The sequence below is a fragment of the Camelus ferus genome, chromosome 34 (genome assembly GCF_009834535.1).
Source record: "Camelus ferus isolate YT-003-E chromosome 34, BCGSAC_Cfer_1.0, whole genome shotgun sequence".
Classification (NCBI taxonomy): domain Eukaryota; kingdom Metazoa; phylum Chordata; class Mammalia; order Artiodactyla; family Camelidae; genus Camelus; species Camelus ferus.
Window position 1 is genome coordinate 3,326,050 of NC_045729.1, and position 18,348 is coordinate 3,344,397.

The 18,348-nt window shown below is 36.1% G+C and overlaps 1 protein-coding gene across 6 annotated transcripts in view; it reads right to left on the reverse strand.

Annotated features, from left to right (window-relative positions):
• The window catches only part of CCDC91 (coiled-coil domain containing 91), a 224,903-nt gene that overhangs the window by 100,933 nt on the left and 105,622 nt on the right, over positions 1 to 18,348 (reverse strand). For 5 of the 6 annotated variants that reach the window (XM_032473293.1, XM_032473296.1, XM_032473292.1 and 2 more), the window contains exon 8: positions 12,525 to 12,632. The exons of the other annotated variant lie outside the window; for it this stretch is intronic. In XM_032473293.1, the coding sequence (XP_032329184.1) occupies positions 12,525 to 12,632 (108 nt within the window). The remainder of the gene's footprint in view (positions 1 to 12,524; positions 12,633 to 18,348) is intronic. 6 annotated transcript variants of the gene reach the window in all.

The window sequence follows — 18,348 nt, forward strand, 5'->3', positions numbered from 1 at the left end:
GGAGTAATTTTCCATCCACCAGTCCCCCTCACCTGCTTCCCTGGTGATAAATCCCCACTTGCTCTTGCTGTGTTCAGAGCTGAGCCCCTCCTGTTTCCTCTAGAGCAACAGTTTTGACACCTATTGCACAGTCTTGAACAAGGTCTCCCTTACCATTTTAACAAGTGTCAGAAAAATCTTTTTCCTTAAGATTATACATAAACACACACGTACTCATCTATAACCGCGATCACACACAAGAAGCTTCTGGGTAGTAAAAAAGCTGGTAAAAGAAAAGTAGTTCCCAAAATAGCTCCTACCACACATCCCCAGCTAGTGCAGCTGCAACAATTACAGTGACAACGGCACAGCCCTTCCCGCCAGAAACAGGGCTGGAAAGACAAAAGGCTAATAAGAAGTTTATTACAGGTAAAGACTAGTATCTTTTTTCCCTGTATGAGATTTTGGGGAGCCCCAAGCAGGGACGGGATGGGGAACGCTCCCAAGGGGCTGACTTCTCACCCAAATATAATATGAAGTCAGAAGGGCCATTCGGGCTTCAGAGCAAATTATCACACAAATGACTTTCCAATAAAAACAAAGTAAATCATTGATCAGTATTGAATATTCAGAAAGCACCCTGACAGTTATATTCAGATAGCTTTTGTATTGAATGTCAGGAATGAAAATAGACTTATATTTTACAAAATATGCCAAACTCTTCATAAAGTAATTTCAACACTTTTTTTCCACTTTAATCTTTTTCTGAATCATATTTCCCATACTGATCATAACCACTATATATTAAACATAGCTCTTAGCACAATTTTTTCAGATAAAGAGACAAACTTCAACTCAAAATAATTTTTCTATACTGGAAAAAAAACCTTAAATATTTTTTATGGTTTTCTTAATGTAATATATTCATTTCTAAAGATTATGTGCAAATCACAATATCACACACAATATCACACTCTGCATATCTTATGATTTCATGGATATATCCTCATTAACAATAAAATTTGTTTTAGAATATTCGTTTTTAAATCTACTCTACAAATAATTAACGTATTAAGCTCACTCCTAAACTGGATGTCAAGAGACGAGCCTTAAAGAAAATTGGGGAAAAATGATTAGACAAACATTAAAGTAGACTATTAAAAAAATGAGTATCTTGGCCCATAATATCACCAAAATGCTAGCTAGTGACTTGAAACTAGTGACTTGAAACCCCTGGGTTATCTCCATTTAATTGTTTTCCACACTAACTGATCAGTAAGAAAAATCACACTCCCCCGTCCACCAAAAAGACTGCATTTTCATTTCTAAAGCATCACTGTTTTAAATAAGGGCAGATGGTTTTCCCTTTGTTTCTAAGGGATTCACACATGGACTGTATCTCCCTAGTGTGTGATTTAACAAAATGCCACTTGCTTTATTTCTATCTTCTTACCCTTAGTTCTTTTCTCCACATATTTTTGTTTCTTCTTTCTATGTTTAAGGTGCCAAGACCACAGTACTTTTCTGCTCTGCCCAAGCAGAACAAGAGTGGGTGTCTTGTAACAACCTATCACTACCAATGTTCCCCTTAGTGAAAGCAGGGAACACTCTAAAACGTCCCCGTGATCTGGAGATGACACTCAGATAAAAAGCCAAGTAAGATCAAATCCCGGTGCCATACAGGAGAGAACCACGTGATACACAGGATGTGCAGGAGACCGGGCACACGCCACCCATCCCTTAATCTTAATTAAACCTGGATAGAATCTTCTTTCACTTTAAATGTTTCCTACTTCAAGGTAAATTTTTTAAAATTACACCAATTCTTTAAGTGTTGGGTACTTTTTTTTCCTTTTCAATTACATTTTGGATACCTGCATACATTAATATTTAAATCTTGCCCACTTTTCAACTAAAATGAACTCTCACCTTCCACCCTGCCCTGTACACAGACAAAACAAGGAGTTTTTACTTGGTTGGAGTCAAACTGTCTGACTTCTTGTCTATGCTTATTTATCACAATAAGATTTCTTAATTGTTTAAACTTTGCAATAGGTTTCTAGATGCATAGATGCATACACTTCTGTGATACAATTTGGGTTCTAAAAGAATATATCTAACAATATAAAAGTTTTTGAAAGATAATGAAGCCTTTTTTTTTTTTTTTGCTTCTCCATTCCTCTTCTTTTTTTTTTTTTTTAATTGAAGTACCGTCAGTTATTATATGTCAATTTCTGGTACACAGCCCAATGCCCCAGTCATGCATATACATATACATATATATATATATATATATATATATATATATATGTATTTGTTTTCATATTCTTATTTATTAAACGTTATTACAAGATACTGAACATAGTTCCCTGTGCTATACAGCAGAAACTTTCTTTTTTTCTTTGAAATGACTCTTGATGTAGTAAGGTAATGTTAGTTACTATCAACAAGTAATTCCAAAAATTTCAGTGACAACACAAGTTCTCTGTTTTCTTCATGGAAGCATTCCTGAATGATAGATGCCCTCCGGCTGGTAATTCAGTCTCCCCATACCTGTGTTGCTGTCAATGACAAAGATCTTAACTTTCCTCTTACAAGGAAAAGAAGAAAGAGGTGGCAGACAGAGCCCATCTGCTTCTTAACCATCTTGGCCAGGAAGTGACGCACACGACTTTTGCTCACAAATCACTGATGAAAACTAAGCTACTCGAACTTTGTTTACTGTCTAGGGAAATCATAATATAAAGTAAACTGGTGAATTAAAAAAATTACTTCATATCAACTGTTTCATTTGACAGATATTTCAAGGGACGATATAAGCAAAAATAGGCTTTTACAAACTGCAGCAACCCCATAAAAGCAAGGGAAAAGGCTCTCTGGGGGAGCAGCAGCTAGCCAGTGACAACTCTACTAAATTAAGGAAGAGGGAGAACAAATTTCAGTGGGTAGTTAGCTATAACTGCCATGCCTGCATAGGGTGCATAAAAAATAAATTCAAAAATAAATTACAAGCTTATCAAAGTAAAATTATAAAAGATCAAAAAGACAAACTACTGAAAACAGCCAAAGAGAAAAGATAGCTTATCCATAAAATATCAATAACTGAATGAACATTAAACATCTCATAAACAACAACGGAGATTTAAAGACAACGAAATGATACCTTCAAGAAAAACAACTGTTACAGAATTTTATATCGCACTGAAACGAAATTCACAAATTATGGTGTAACAAAAGTTATCAGAAAAAACAAATATTAAAAAGTTTATATTATATAATTAATAAAGACTATAGTATAAGAAATAAATCGAACACATGAGGAAGGAGAGAAGGCAAGAAGTGAAAGGAAACAAAAAAATTCATCAATATGTGAATACATCATAATAAGAAATATAAATAACAACAATAACATTTTGGGGAGCTTAAGAACAAACTAGAACTAAATACTAAACAATTGTGGCTACGTGGAGGTAAGAGCAAAAACATGGCACAGTCTGTGTAATGTTGGTCCTTTAGGGAAGGAGGAGGAAGGAAACCACCACCAAGTTGAATCTTAGCTTTATCTGTAACTCTCTCCCCACCCAACTAAAAAGATCTGAAGTAATGAAACTGGTGGGATTCAGAACACACTATCCCAAAATATGACACCTTGACATACTGAATATTTTAACCTAAAGGAGTCTGAGAAAAGGCAGGTGTGGGAAGGACTCTCTGACCTCTTCCTTCCTGCCTGAAGCAGATCCTAAGGCCCTCTTAGCAGAAGCGCCCTTTCCACACCCGAAGAAAGGAATGTCCTTATCCCTCTGAAGACAGAGCGATGCCAAGAGGCGTCCCAATAAACAGGTCTTTTTTTTTTAATGTTTTTTATTGATTTATAATCATTTTACAATGTTGTGTCAAATTCCAGTGTAGAGTACAATTTTTCAATTACACAGGAAAATACATATATTCAATGTCATATTTTTTTCTCTGTGAGCTACCATAAGATCTTGTGTATATTTCCCTGTGCTATACAGTATAATCTTGTTTATCTATTCTACATTTTGAAATCCCATCTATCCTTTCCCACCCTCTGCCCTCTTGGCAACCACAAGTTTGTATTCTGTCTATGAGTCTGTTTTCGTTTTGTATTTATGTTTTGTTTGTTTGTTTTTGTTTTTTTTAGATTCCACATATGAGCAATCTCATATGGTATTTTTCTTTCTCTTTCTGGCTTACTTCACTTAGAATGACATTCTCCAGGAGTATCCATGTTGCTGCAAATGGCGTTATGTTGTCGGTTTTTATGGCTGAATAGTATTCCATTGTATAAATATACCACCACTTCTTTATCCAGTGATCTGTTGATGGACATTTAGGCTTCTTCCATGTCTTGGCTATTGTAAACAGTGCTGCTATGAACACTGGGGTGCAGGTGTCTTTTGAAGTCTTCTGGATATATGCCCAGGAGCAGGATTCCTGGGTCATACAGTAAGTCTATTCCGAGTCTTTTGAGGAATCTCCCTACTGTTTCCCACAGTGGCTGCACCAAACTACACTCCCACCAGCAGTGTAGGAGGGTTCCCTTTTCTCCACAGCCTCTCCAGCATTTGTCATTTGTGGATTTTTGAATGATGGCCATTCTGATTGGTGTGAGGTGATACCTCATCGTAGTTTTGATTTGCATTTCTCTGATAATTAGTGATATTGAGCATTTTTTCATGTGCTTATTGATCATTCGTATGTCTTCCTTGGAGAATTGCTTGTTTAGGTCTTCTGCACATTTTTGGATTGGGTTGTTTGATTTTTTCTTATTAAATCATATGAACTGCTTATATATTCTGGAGATCAAGCCTTTGTCGACTTCATTTGCAAAAATTTTCTCCCATTTGGCAGGTTGTCGTTTTGTTTTACTTATGGTTTCCTTTGCTGTGCAGAAGCTTGTAAGTTTAATTAGGTCCCATTTGTTTATTCTTGCTTTTATTTCTATTGCTTGGGTAGACTGACCTAGGAGAACATTTTTGAGATGTATGTCAGATAATGTTTTGCCTATATTTTCTTCTAGGAGGTTTATTGTATCTTGTCTTATGTTTAAGTCTTTGACCCATTTTGAGTTTACTTTTGTGTATGGTGTAAGGGAGTGCTCTAGCTTCACTGCTTTACATGCTGCTGTCCAGTTTTCCCAACACCATTTGCTGAAGAGACTGTCTTTATTCCATTGTATATTCTTGCCTCCTTTGTCGAAGATGAGTTGACCAAAAGTTTGTGGGTTCATTTCTGGGCTCTCTATTCTGTTCCATTGGTTTATATGTCTGTTTTTGTACCAATACCATGCTGTCTTGATGACTGTAGCTCTATAGTATTGTCTGAAGTCTGGGAGACTCCAGCCTCTTTCTTTTTCTTCAGTAATGTTTTGGCAATTCTAGGTCTTTAATGGTTCCATATAAATGTTATGATGATTTGTTCTAGTTCTGTGAAATATGTCCTGGGTAATTTATAGAGATTGCATTAAATCTGTAGATTGCCTTGGGCAGTGTGACAATTTTAACAATACTGATTCTTTCAATCCAAGAGCATGGGATATCTTTCCACTTTTTAAAGTCTTCTTTAATTTCCTTCATCAGTGGTTTATAGTTTTCTGTGTATAATTCTTTCACCTCCTTGGTTAGATTTACTCCTAGGTATTTTACTACTTTGGGTGCTATTTTAAAGGGGATTGTTTCTTTCAAATAAACAGGTCTTGCTAAGCTCGCCCCAGTTTACTACCCTTAGCTTATACTCTTTTCCAATCACATTTCTCTCTGACTTTACTTCACCAATCTTGGTATAAAAACACTCAGATTTAACTATTTCTTTGGGTCTTTATTTCCCTATGAAAGCTCCCATGTCATGTCAAATTATATTAAATAGATCTGTATGGTTTTCTCTGGTTAGTCTGCTTTTTGTCAGTTCAATTTAAAGGCCCCAGCCAGAGAACCCAGGCTGGCAGCAGCAGAAACAATTTTTTCCTCCTCTACAAAATCATTTGTATTTCTATATACTAGCAACAGCCACTGGGTAATTAAAAATTTTTTTAAAAAACCATAAAAGTCAAACTAGCATTTAAAAATATGAAATATATTGGGATAAATTTGACAAAAAAAATAAATAAATAAAAGAAGTGTTAGACCTGAACAGTGAAAAAATTAAAACTTTGCTGAGGGACATTTTAAAAGACCCAAATAAGTGGAGCAATAAACCATGTTTTTAGGTAAGAAGACTCAAAATTACAAAGTGGTCAACTGCACTTAAATAGATTCAACACCATCCCAATCAACGTCTGCGACGTAATAAGACATATACATTACATTTCCATCCCAGGTTCCTAGCACAGAGCTTCTAACATCCTTGGAATTTCCAGAGTAACAGGAATGAAGAGTATCTTTTGTTATTCATAACAAGACCCTTTCAACCATACAGGAGTTTATGCTAATGTGGAGATTCTTGGTGGGTCCCCAGCAAGCTTCAGGATGGGGCTGACTGTCAGAGGAACCGACCATGTGACTATACAGTTGGAACATTCAGTCTCACCCTCTTCCCCAACCTCTAGGTAAGAGAGAGGTGCTGAGATAGAGCGAATCAATGATGGCCGATGATTTAATCAATCGTGCCCCTGTAATGGCGCCTCCATAAAAGCCCCGAAGTATAGGACTTGAAGAGCTTCCAGGTTAACACATCAAGGTGCTGGGAGGATGGCACACCCAGAGAGGGTATGGAAGCTCCACGGTACCCCTTCTCACCCTTCTCTTACCCTGTGCATCTCTTCCATTTGGCTGTTCCTGAGTTGCAAGCTTGATAATAAATTGGTAATAGTAAGTAGAGCATATTCCTGAGTTCTGTGAGTCATTCCAGCAAATTGTCAAACCCCAGGAGGGGTTTGTGGGAACTCTTGATGTATAGCCAGTTGGTCAGAAATACAGGAGGCCCAGAACTTGGGACTTACATTTGAAGCAGGGTAGTCTTGTGGAAGGACCCCTTACCTATGGGCTCTGCACTAACTTTGGGTAGTGTCAGAATTAAACTGACTTATAAGACATCCATTGTTGTCCACAGAAAACTAGAAAATTCCTTGGTGTTGAAACCCACACATTTGGTGTCAAGAACTTTGTGAGTAAACATAGTTCAAAACATCCTGGCATGCTCTGTTGTAGAAACTGACAGGCTGATTATAAAATTTATGTGAAAATGCAAATGACCTAGAATAATCAAAACACCTTTGAATATAACAACGATAGAGGAGGACTTACACTATCTGACTTCAAGATTTATTAAATATATGCTGTAAATAAACAGTATAGTACTGGAGTTGAGATAGACAGATAAATGGAACTGGTAGAGAGTCAAGTAGTAAACCCACACTTGTAAGATTGATTTTTGATGAAGGTATAAAGGAAATTCATGAGTGAAAGAATAGTCTTTTCAGCAATGAAGACTGTAATGCTAGGATATCCATATGCAAAAAAGGGAAAATTTTAATCCATATCTAGAACCCGATACAAAAATCAAATGAATAATTTGGATCATCTGTAAACCTGAAATTATGAACTAAAACTTTTAAAATTAAACACAAAAGGAAATCTTTTTTTCTTTGAGTTAGGCTAATACTTCTTAGATACAACACCAAAAGAATGCTCCATAGGAAAGAACTGATAAACTGGATTTCATATAATTTAAAACTTCTGCTCCCAGAAATACATTAGAAGAAAAGACATGCCATAGATCATGATAAAGTATCTGAACATCTCATATCTGAGGAAAGATTTATATTCAGAATATATAAAGAGCTCTTAAAACTCACTCATAAGATTCCTTAAAAAACTGGAAATAGACTTACCATATGATCCAGCAATCCCACTCCTGGATATATCCAGAGGAAATTCTCATTTGAAAAGATACATGCACCCCAATGTTCATAGCAGCACTATTTACAACAGCCAAGACATGGAAGCAAATTAAATGTCTATCGACACATGACTAGATAAAGAAGTTGTGGTATATATATACATACACACATACATACAATGGAATATTACTCAGCCAAAAAAAAGAATGAAAAATGCCATTTGCAGCAGCATGGATGGAACTAGAGATTATCATACTAAGTGAAGTAAGTCAAAGATATCACATGATATCACTTATATGTGGAATCTCAAAGAATGATACAAAGAAATTTATTTGCAAAACAGAAACAGACTCACAGACATAGAAAACAAATTCATGGTTACAAAAGGGTAAAGATGGGCAGGGAGGGATAAATAAAGAGCTTGGGATTAACACATACACACTGCTATATATAAAATAGATAAACAACAAGGTCCTACGGTTTAGCACAGGGAACTATATTCACTATCTTGTAATAACCTATAATGATAAGGAATATGAAAAAGAATATAATTTGTGTAACTGAGTCAGTATGCTGTACACCAGAAACGAACACAACATTGTAAATCAACTATACTTCAATAATAAAAAGAAAAAATCTCAGTCACAAGAAAGCAAACAGTAACAACAAATCTGGACAAATATCACTTCTCTAGTTAATGTCTTTTAATAGCACCCAATTTCCTGTCAAAATGGCAGGCAAGGTCCTTTATGATCCTTTCTTTGTCATAAAGCTATCTTTTTGGCAGTCTCAAACAGCCTCCCTCCCTGCCAAACACTGACACTCTCTCATCTAAAGGATTCTGAATATGCTCCTCCATATATCTCCCTCATGCTGACTTCTCAGTTCTGACCTCGCTTAAATCTATGAGCCCTGAGAGAACTCATCATCAGCCAATAAGTCTTCCCTCACCCACCACGAAGGAGCTATACGTTATATACTCCTTTAATGTATTCTCACATAACTTACCACACTATTTTGTAACTGTATCATCTGTCTCCCCTACGTACTAGAAGGACTGTGTTGCTCACTGTTACATCATATAATCCAGCTGAATGTCAGCCATAGAAAAGGCCCTCATTAAATAAGGAAGACAGAGGGAGGAACAAAAGGTGGACCCAGCATTTATGTATTGTAAGTGGCCGCAGGGTAAATGTTTAAAAATTTAAAGGTTGATGACTTTCTTTAGACACAAGACAAAGTATAAACTACAAAAGTAGTCCTTCTTCTATAGACTGGAAATTAAAAAACAATGATTTCTAGACCTGATTCTGAGAGTGGCCGGACAATTGATCTTGGCCAAAAATAACAAAGACAGTAATAATGTAGCCAATATCAACTAAACACCAGGATGTGCCAAGTTCTAGTCTAAGCACTATGCAAATCTCATGTCAAATAATAGCCATGACGAGCCTATCAAGTAGGAATTACTTGCGTATATGTTTTATAGATGAGAAAAATAAGGCCCAGAGAGGTGAAGGGACATCGCACACTAACATAGGTAAGTGACAAAGCCAGGGATGATTCAGGCAGTCTGACTCTGGAGCACACGCTTGTAACTTCTCTGCATTAGGGTTAACTTGCTTTCCCCTTTAATTTTTAATATGGAAAAAAAAAAAAAAAGAGAGAGAGAAAGAGAAAAAGAAACACACAGATCCACATTAAAAAAAAAGGCTAAACTAAATTATTCTTAAGAAACCATTCAGCTATAATTTTTGTTAAATTAAGTTTAGTTATTTCAAATGACATCTCAAGAAATACGATTTGAAAACCATGATACCATTTCTACACTTTACATGATTTTACCTAATATTTATATGCCCATATCCTGTTCAGTTTTTTAAATAGTATTTTATCACACTGGATGGCTTGTGATCCTCCAAATGTCCCGTTGTAGTCCTGAGAGATCTTTACCAAATACTTCCCAATTGATGAACATGGGATGTCTTTCCCTTTATTTAGGTTACTTTTAATTTCTTTCAGCAATGTTTTATACTTTTTGATACACAAGTCTTTCACCTCCTTGGTTAAATTTATTCCTAGGTATTTTATTTTTAAGTTGCTATTATAAATTGAATCACTTTCTTAATTTACTTTTTGATTGTTCATTGCAGGTGTAAAGAAACACACCTGATTTTTGTGTGTTAATCTTTTAACCTGCAACTTTGCTGAATTCATTTATTAGCTCTGATATTGGCTAGCTTTGACAAGGCATAGTAAGAAAACGTTCAGTACTGAATTCACAAGAAAAAGACAAATCACAAACACTGAATTGTAGATAACAGAAAAAGATTAGAAATCTGGGGACCTGCAGGGACAACCACCTTCCCAACTTCAACTTATAAAAGAAATAATCGAAAAGGTCTTTGAGCAACGAAGATCAACCAAATTGAGCCTTGTAGCAAGTGTTAAACCAAGTGCATGTTGCTCACACCCACTGTTGAAGATACAATATATTAAAGTGTCTGTAAGCAAAGAGCCAGTAAGGCTGTGACTGTCCTGTATATGCTTTCTTTTGGACCAAAAGGTTTGGAGAAAAGAGATCACTGAGACTTCTTCAGGCTTGATAAACGACATTATCTTTAATTAGAAAAAGACAGACAGACAGGAAAGCGTGAGAGTGAAAAGCATATAAACATGTGAAATCCAGAAGGTCTTGCAAATAACTGTGGGTTTGCATTTGATGAATGGAGCTGACTGTAACCAAGGAGATAAGCCAAAAGAATCATTACCCTGAACGCTGCCCATCTGCTGCCCTAAAATCACTCACCACTTCCAAATCATTATAAATAGGAAGCAGGTTGACAAACGGTATATCTCTAATACTCACATTAGGTACAGCCAACAAAGATACTGAAAAAAAAAAATTAAACCTACAAGATCATAAAGAACAGTGGACTAGAGACCCTGTCTCTAAACCCAGAAAACGGAATGACGGTAAATCAAAGAGCAGTCCTACCCCCAGAGCAGAGATTCTTATTGGATCTGTTCACTGAGATTTTAGAATTGCCACATACTCATGACAGCTGTCTGTCTGGCTCCCCATCTAAGCTTCGGAGAGTACGTACAGTACACACCTATCCTTCATCCCACCACGATACCCCACATATGCTGGGGTAAACGACAAGTACTTCCGTTTCTAGTTCTTTAGGTCAGAAGGGATATGCATCCGGACCTGGTCATGGAGAGACGGCAGCACATCATTCCCCACCCGTCAGCCAGAGACCCTTGACTTCTGAGCCTGAGGCCATAGCCAGATAGAACTACCCAATTTCCTCCCATAGGAACAGATAAGTAAATCTGCCTGAGAGATGGAGACTGGGAATATTTGGTGACCAAAAGAGCAGACTTAGTGTATTAGTGCTGTTTATCAAATATTTCCTGCCCTCTCCCTTCCAGGTTCCTAGAAGGACCTCACCACCTGGCCCCATTATGATTGAGTGGGGCGCTGTTGATATGAAAGTGTCACTTCCAGTCCAGGAGACTGAGCTGACTGGTAGGGAATCTGAGTGAGCTTGCTTGCACAGTACAAGATAACAGGAAGTGTTCCACACAGGAACTACACTCAGGCTAGTTTCTAGGATGAGGATAACATGAGACTGAACCCCAAACAACCCTCAATATATATGCAGAATTAGTGGGATATACATCTGTGCTGTCTGAAGCCAGAGGGTTTAGGGCATAACATGGCTTGTCCTGGCCAATACATGCCTCACACTGTTTCACAGCGTTACGACCTTAATTCTTCTCTGCGATTCTTCTATCCATTTACAAAGTCACATACTTCATACTACTGACGACCTGGTATTTCTCCACCCAAAGGAGTATAATTGTTACATCGAATTTATAAAATTCCCTATATATTTCCTCTTGTAAGCCATCTATTAAAAATATACTGAAAATAACAGAACTGACCCCAATCTTGGGGATGGAGTGGCGTGTTTATAAATCTCCGTTTCAATCCTAGACCTTATTTTTTCCCTATTAGTATATTTTCTTCCAGTGATAAAAAATACGTCCTTTATCTAGCTGATTTTATTTTTACCTACCAAGTTTTATGCTATTCAAAGGTGTTGCTGGGAACTTTCGGCACTAACTATTTATACTATGACACATACATATATATACTTTTCAACTGATTAATGTAAATCAGCTAATCATGTCTGCAATGCCTTCTAAAAACATTAAATCAAAAAACAGGGAAAAAAACACCAGAAAAAAAAATAAAATAGAAACCAATTCCTATAAGCAATGAAAGGTAACTCAGACATAAGAGCTTCAAGTTCAAATATTATTTATAAATCTTACATCACTAAAATCATTCAAAACCATTTCACACGCCATAGTACATTTATAATCATGTCTTCTGCTTCTGCTATTTGGTGAATAATATGATAAGCCAGAAATTAGCATAAGAATTATCATTAATTTGGGGGAGAGCCACGTATTTTAGGCCTTCAGTCCTATTTTTAGTCTATCGTAAAATTCCCAAATTTTAACACTGAGTTTACATAAGCATATTTTTTTCTCCAAAATACACCATGGAAAGTAAATGGCATGAAACTGAGCAAACAGTTACAGAGCCCTCAGGGGAAGAGAGTCAGAAGAAAAGTATAAATATACAATGGATGTGCGATTTTATTACCTGAGTATTTAACAGCTCCTCACACTTGTGTGCTTGTTTCTCAACTGCAGAAATGTACTGTTTTTCAATTGCTTCTACTTGTTGCTTAACTGAAGACTGCAGTAGTGCCTAAAAACAAGCAAAAAAGTCATTTGGATCACAGACAAAGCTTGGGAATCTACTGTTGGCATGAGAATTTTGTTGAAGGTTGTACATATCTGAAATATGATACCCTTCTGCATTACAAAATACACATTTGTGAATATTAAAGCACATTCATATATAACACAACTTAAAGCTTTCGGTTTTAGGTTTTCCTGTTGCCAAGATGACAGTTTTTTTGGCTCAGATGTTCCTTCCACACACCTTCTCCTAAAAAAGGCCAAGTCATAGAAGATGATAAAGAGGGTGAGCAGTTCTGTTAAATATAAATTCAGTTTAGTGAAGACCACACAGGATGAGGAGCATATGAAAGCTGCTGAAAAAAAAAAAGAAAGAAACCAGACATATTTCACTGGCTGACAAAACTCCACATCCTCTCGGCACACTGTAATATCCCATGGGCCAAGCATGATCTTCAAGACCACAAGTCAAGTAAAAGCAGATGGAAACTCTGAGCAATTTCTAACATAAAAGAACTGCCCCCCAGGAAGTTCACGCCCCTAACGTGAAAAGGTAGAAGTCCAAGTGTGGAAGTCAGAAGCTCAAGGCAGTATTCACGAAATGTAATAAAACTTGGGAGGCTAGACAAACTCCAGTGGGCAGGGTAAGTGCTGGAACCTCAGCCAGCTAAATATAAAGATGTTAACACTGTTTTAAGGGAAGCCAGATCAGCATTTGAAGACGTTCCACCCACTCACTTCCTTATTGGAGATGCTTGGAATACTATCATCTCTTCTCCTTTCCCTTTTTTTAAAGGCATTATATGTTATAGTTAACATATTTCTAATAGCATCTTACATGCTATTTATAAATCCCAAATCATTCTAAAATATGCACTTAACCATATACATGAGAACTCTTCAGCAAACATTCTATTTTGAAGGTCTATCTGGATAATAAACTACTCATAATCAAAATAGTAAGTTGAAACAGACACATGTCTTATAGAAAACAGACCTTTGGCACATTCACCAAGAAAAGAAAAATAAGCCAAATCTCTTAAATAATCTCTGTTTTGAAAATAGATTTACTTGGTTAGGAACAACATGCAGTAAAAGGCTAAATAAATATGCATGTGTTTTAAAAAAAAACTAAGGCCAAAGTATTTCTAACACTTCTGGGTAAGGCCCAAATCTTCAGATAATTAATTTTCTTTTGCAAATGGTGAAATGTCTGATGATGCTACGACTCCTGTAATTCAACGATCGTCACTTTGAAGCTGCAGAATTACTTGCAAATTAGTAAAGGAAAATAAAGCTCTGACTGAGGTTTAACTAAAACATAAAGAACTGCTAAACAGAACAGCTTTGGCCCTCCACTTATACATTATACATCCTCTAAAGACCCATAATGGTAACTTGTGAAAGACACTAAAATTTAACCTCTTGAATTGTGATTAGATAAAGCTCTAATTTACCTTTGACAAAATATAATACACTATTTGTCAGACTTCAGAAAACTTAAAGAATGCCAGAGCTACAGACAATTCTCTTGGGCAGATTCATGGCATCTTTTGTAGACAGAAAAGTGCCATTCTTTTTGGGGGACTTGGGTTATGGCAGAATTGTTTTGTTTAATGTTTTCACTTCCCTATTTGCCAAGATTCCAAATAATCTCAGTTTGAATACCCAATTGTGATTTTTTCATAAATTATATCCTTTGGAGGGACAAGTAAGTTAATGAAATAAAACAATATTTTCCCCCATAATTAAGAAACACAATTGAAAAGTGTTTTTTTTCCCCTCTAGTGATTGATTTGTATGATATATACTCATTTTCTTCTAAACGTCAAGGAGGCGAGCACATAGGATACTGAGTCATGTAAGGGCCAAAGCTGTGGTTATGAAAAATGGAGAAATGCTAAGCAAAGATAACCAGTTTTCAGTATAGTTCGAACCTCTCATCGTAGCCTTCTTTAGTTATTTATATGTACCCACCTACAAAAGGGACATGAAGGTAGGTAATGGAAACATTAAGATTAAAAAAAAAAGTCTGTCCTTAATGAATTCAGTCTATGTTGAAGAGAAACATTCTCTGATAATCACACAACATAGGTGTGCAAGGGATGTATCAGAGACAGAAAAGATGCCCGAAGCCTGCCTGGAAGGCTCATTCCTATTCACAGAGAGTGTTAAACAGATAAGAGCAGCTGGAGTTAAGAGCGGAGGTGAATAGCAAGGCAGGAAGGCAGAAAAGCAGGCAGGTGCAAGATATTAAAAGACCTTGTATGCCATAACAAGATTGTTTAAAAAACTGGGCTATAATATTCAACAGTGGAACTGTTCGTGCCACAGTCCAAACAAAGGAGGTAACTTCCAAAAAGTATCCCTAGAACTAGAATATTAATCATTATGAACATACTTAGAAATACACAGTGGTACTAGCTACATGCTTTCATGGCTTGTATCATTATATAACTGGATACTTATTTTCCTATGTAATGTACTATAGTAATTGCCTTTCAATTTCTTGTGTATTGAACATATAAAAATGAACACCTTTCCCTGCAATTTTTTTCCCTCTATAATTGTCCCTACAGATATCAGTGACACAAAGAAGCCTTCCTTTGGGCTTAAGAAACACTACAAAAAGACACATACAAGAATTATTTCTTTTATAAGCTATTTTTAACTATTCTCAGCACAAAGCATTAAGATTCTAACGGTATGCAGTGGCAGAAAAACAAAGATGTATATGAACATTCCACAGTGAAAAAAAATGCTACCAAAGGCAGGGAATGTTCTATTAATTTTCAGCACGTTTAGGTTTTAGCCTCAGTCCTATTAGAGATTTTCCACATCATCCCAGGGCATAACTCAACTGAGCTTGAAGAAAACTATTTACTAACACTTCTTCAGGAGTGATTTTAAAGGTATGAACAACATTGCAGATTTCTTCAGTACAAGAACGATGTCTTACTCATCTTTATATATCACACACAGCTTCTTACAGAGCTCCTTATATATGACAGACACATGCAATAGCTGTCTGGGGAGTGACGATCCTTGTATTAAGACTACTATTTTAAAAATTATAGTCTAAGTGGTACCAATATTCATTGGAAAGTTCACTAAGCTTCAAATCATACCTACCAACTTCAGTTGCCAAATTTGTTGCCAAGAACATGTAACCCCTACCGGAATTTCAAAATTTTAAGTTATTATTTTAGACTAGAAATGTTCATTCTTTCTACTCCACAAAGACAAATTTTGAGTAAATAAAATAAAGAGTATGTGAAGGACTGTAAACTCCTTGAAAAAAAGGTATATTATAAATTTTATAATGATTAGACAAATAGAAAATAAGGTATTAAGTCAAAAACCACCCAACTCCAACCAATACCCATGAAGAGTAGACGGATTATTTTCAATGGAATTGAATATATGCTGGAGTTGGAATGAGCAGAGAAGTGCAGCGAAAGGAGACGACTGCAAACCAAACTACAAGCCACTGTCCCACCAAATCCACAGGATTTTTTCTTCTTTGAAATAGCCCAGTCCTTACAGATCTGATTCCAGCCTCATCAAAGTAAATAACTTGTCCAGATTTGCAGGACACATGTGTCTACAGAAGCAGATGGTCTCTAAAACATTGGTATCATGTTGATATTTAGTATATAATTTTAAAAGAAGACTTCATAGCTAATTTTAGGCATTAGTAACTAAAATTATTTTAAAAGTCAATCCTCTAAGTCATACTTTACAAATGAAGGAAAGTATAAAACTATGGAGCAAGCTAGAGGCAAAACAAATAATAAACAGCCCCACTGAAAATTAAGCCCTAGGAGACGAGGAATCTTTGTCTAATTCACGGATGTAGCCACTGTACCTACAACAGTACCCGATACACAGAAGACATTTGATAAATATGTGTTAAATGAACCAAAGAAATGAATCATGATTTCAGCATGTCCAAGCCTTATTACTTGCCTAATCATAGAGAAATTATTAAAACATTAAGTTAATTATGTCTGTAATTATATTCTTAGTTTAGCTGTCTGACTGCAGTCATACAAATTAATTGTTGTAAAGGGTCATCTGAAATCAAGCACAATTTCAACTTTCTTGGAAAAACATCACGGTTTGCTTTTCAAAACTTTATTTCAGATCTTTTCCAATTTTTAACAAAAAAGAAAATGAGCAACACTAAAAGTTACTAGCAAAATAAGTAAGGTAGACTCTGAAGGGGTACTTTTATGTTTTATCTGGTATAAATCCTATTTTTGAACAAAATATTACTTCAAATTTGTAAGCCTCTTAAACTGTTGCTAGTATGTCTTATAATACACCCTGAAGTTTCCAATATATTATAAGCAAGTTTGTTGCTCAAAAGAAGAGCCTACTTAACCGAGAAACACTTGAGAAAATGATGAATCTCAGTCATTTTATTGCATCATTTGTGTATCTTTTTCCATAAGCTCTCCATACCTGCTTTACAGGTAAAGAAATAGACACGGAGGTTAAGAAATGTGCCCCAAATCCTCTGAAAAGACTAAGTGGAACAAAGAACTGAATTCAGATCCATCCACTTGGGTCCTGTTCGTCTTGGCTGTTCTAACCTGGTAAAGCAAATTTCACTTCATGAACTAGGCACTTATTCTACTTTTATAGCACTTTATTTATTCATTCTTCATCCGTTCAGCTACCGTTTATTGAACGCATACTATATTTCATACACTGTCCTAGGCGCTGGGGATGCAGACTGAACAAAACAGACATGAGCCTGACTCTCCTGGATTTACAGTATTGGCGGAGGATGAAAGCGGGAGAGCAAGACTGGAAGGAAGACAATAAGCAAACCATTTCTGACGGTGCTGCAAGCTGCAAAGAAAGTAAAAAGGGATAAAGAGGAAAAGAATAATAGAGGAGAAATTTTTCAGACAAGAAAATCAAAAGCTTTGTATTTTTTTTAGGATTATCTGATTTTTTTTTAAATCTGAACAGAAAATAAGTAAGTATTCAACTTTGCTAAAGAGAAGTGGTAAAAACTGAATGTTCTGTGTATGGAATCAGTAACTCAAGTTTTACTTTGGTAGTTGGTGACTCCTGCAATCAGTCTGGCAAATTAAACTAAACCAGTTATGCAGAAACAAGAATATAAAAAGCCTCTTTCAAACCCCAGTTTGATAAAACCAGTTCCATACCTAGCTCACTGGTAACATCCAGTTTCAGGTCTCCCTGTGCAACTAATACACATAGTCATTAACAGTGGCTTGGTGAGATGAAACTGGTTTCTCTTAGGATACAGTTCAACATAATAACCCAAATACAAAAAAAAAAGTTATTAAAGATTCACACAGATAAACAGACACACAAATAGAATTGAGAATTCTTTACAAATAGAATTGAGAAGTCACAAGTGAAAAAAAAAACAAACTCTCAGTCATATATACACATAAAGTCCGAGGGAAGAACTTTTCCATCAAAGGAAAAAGTGCAAAATCTTAGCATGGGAATAAGGCTGATGAGTTCTAGAAGGAGGAAAAAGAGGCCAGTGTAGATCATATGAACCAGAAAATTTCATCAGATGCTACAGCTGCACCAGGCTTCTTTTTTATCTTCAAATAGGTCAAACTTCTTGCCACAGGGCCTGAGGTCTTACTGAGCTCTATGCCTAAAAGGTGAATCAGAGATCACAAAAGCAGGGAGAGGACCAGAACCAGGTAGAAGCAGGGAAAGGCATT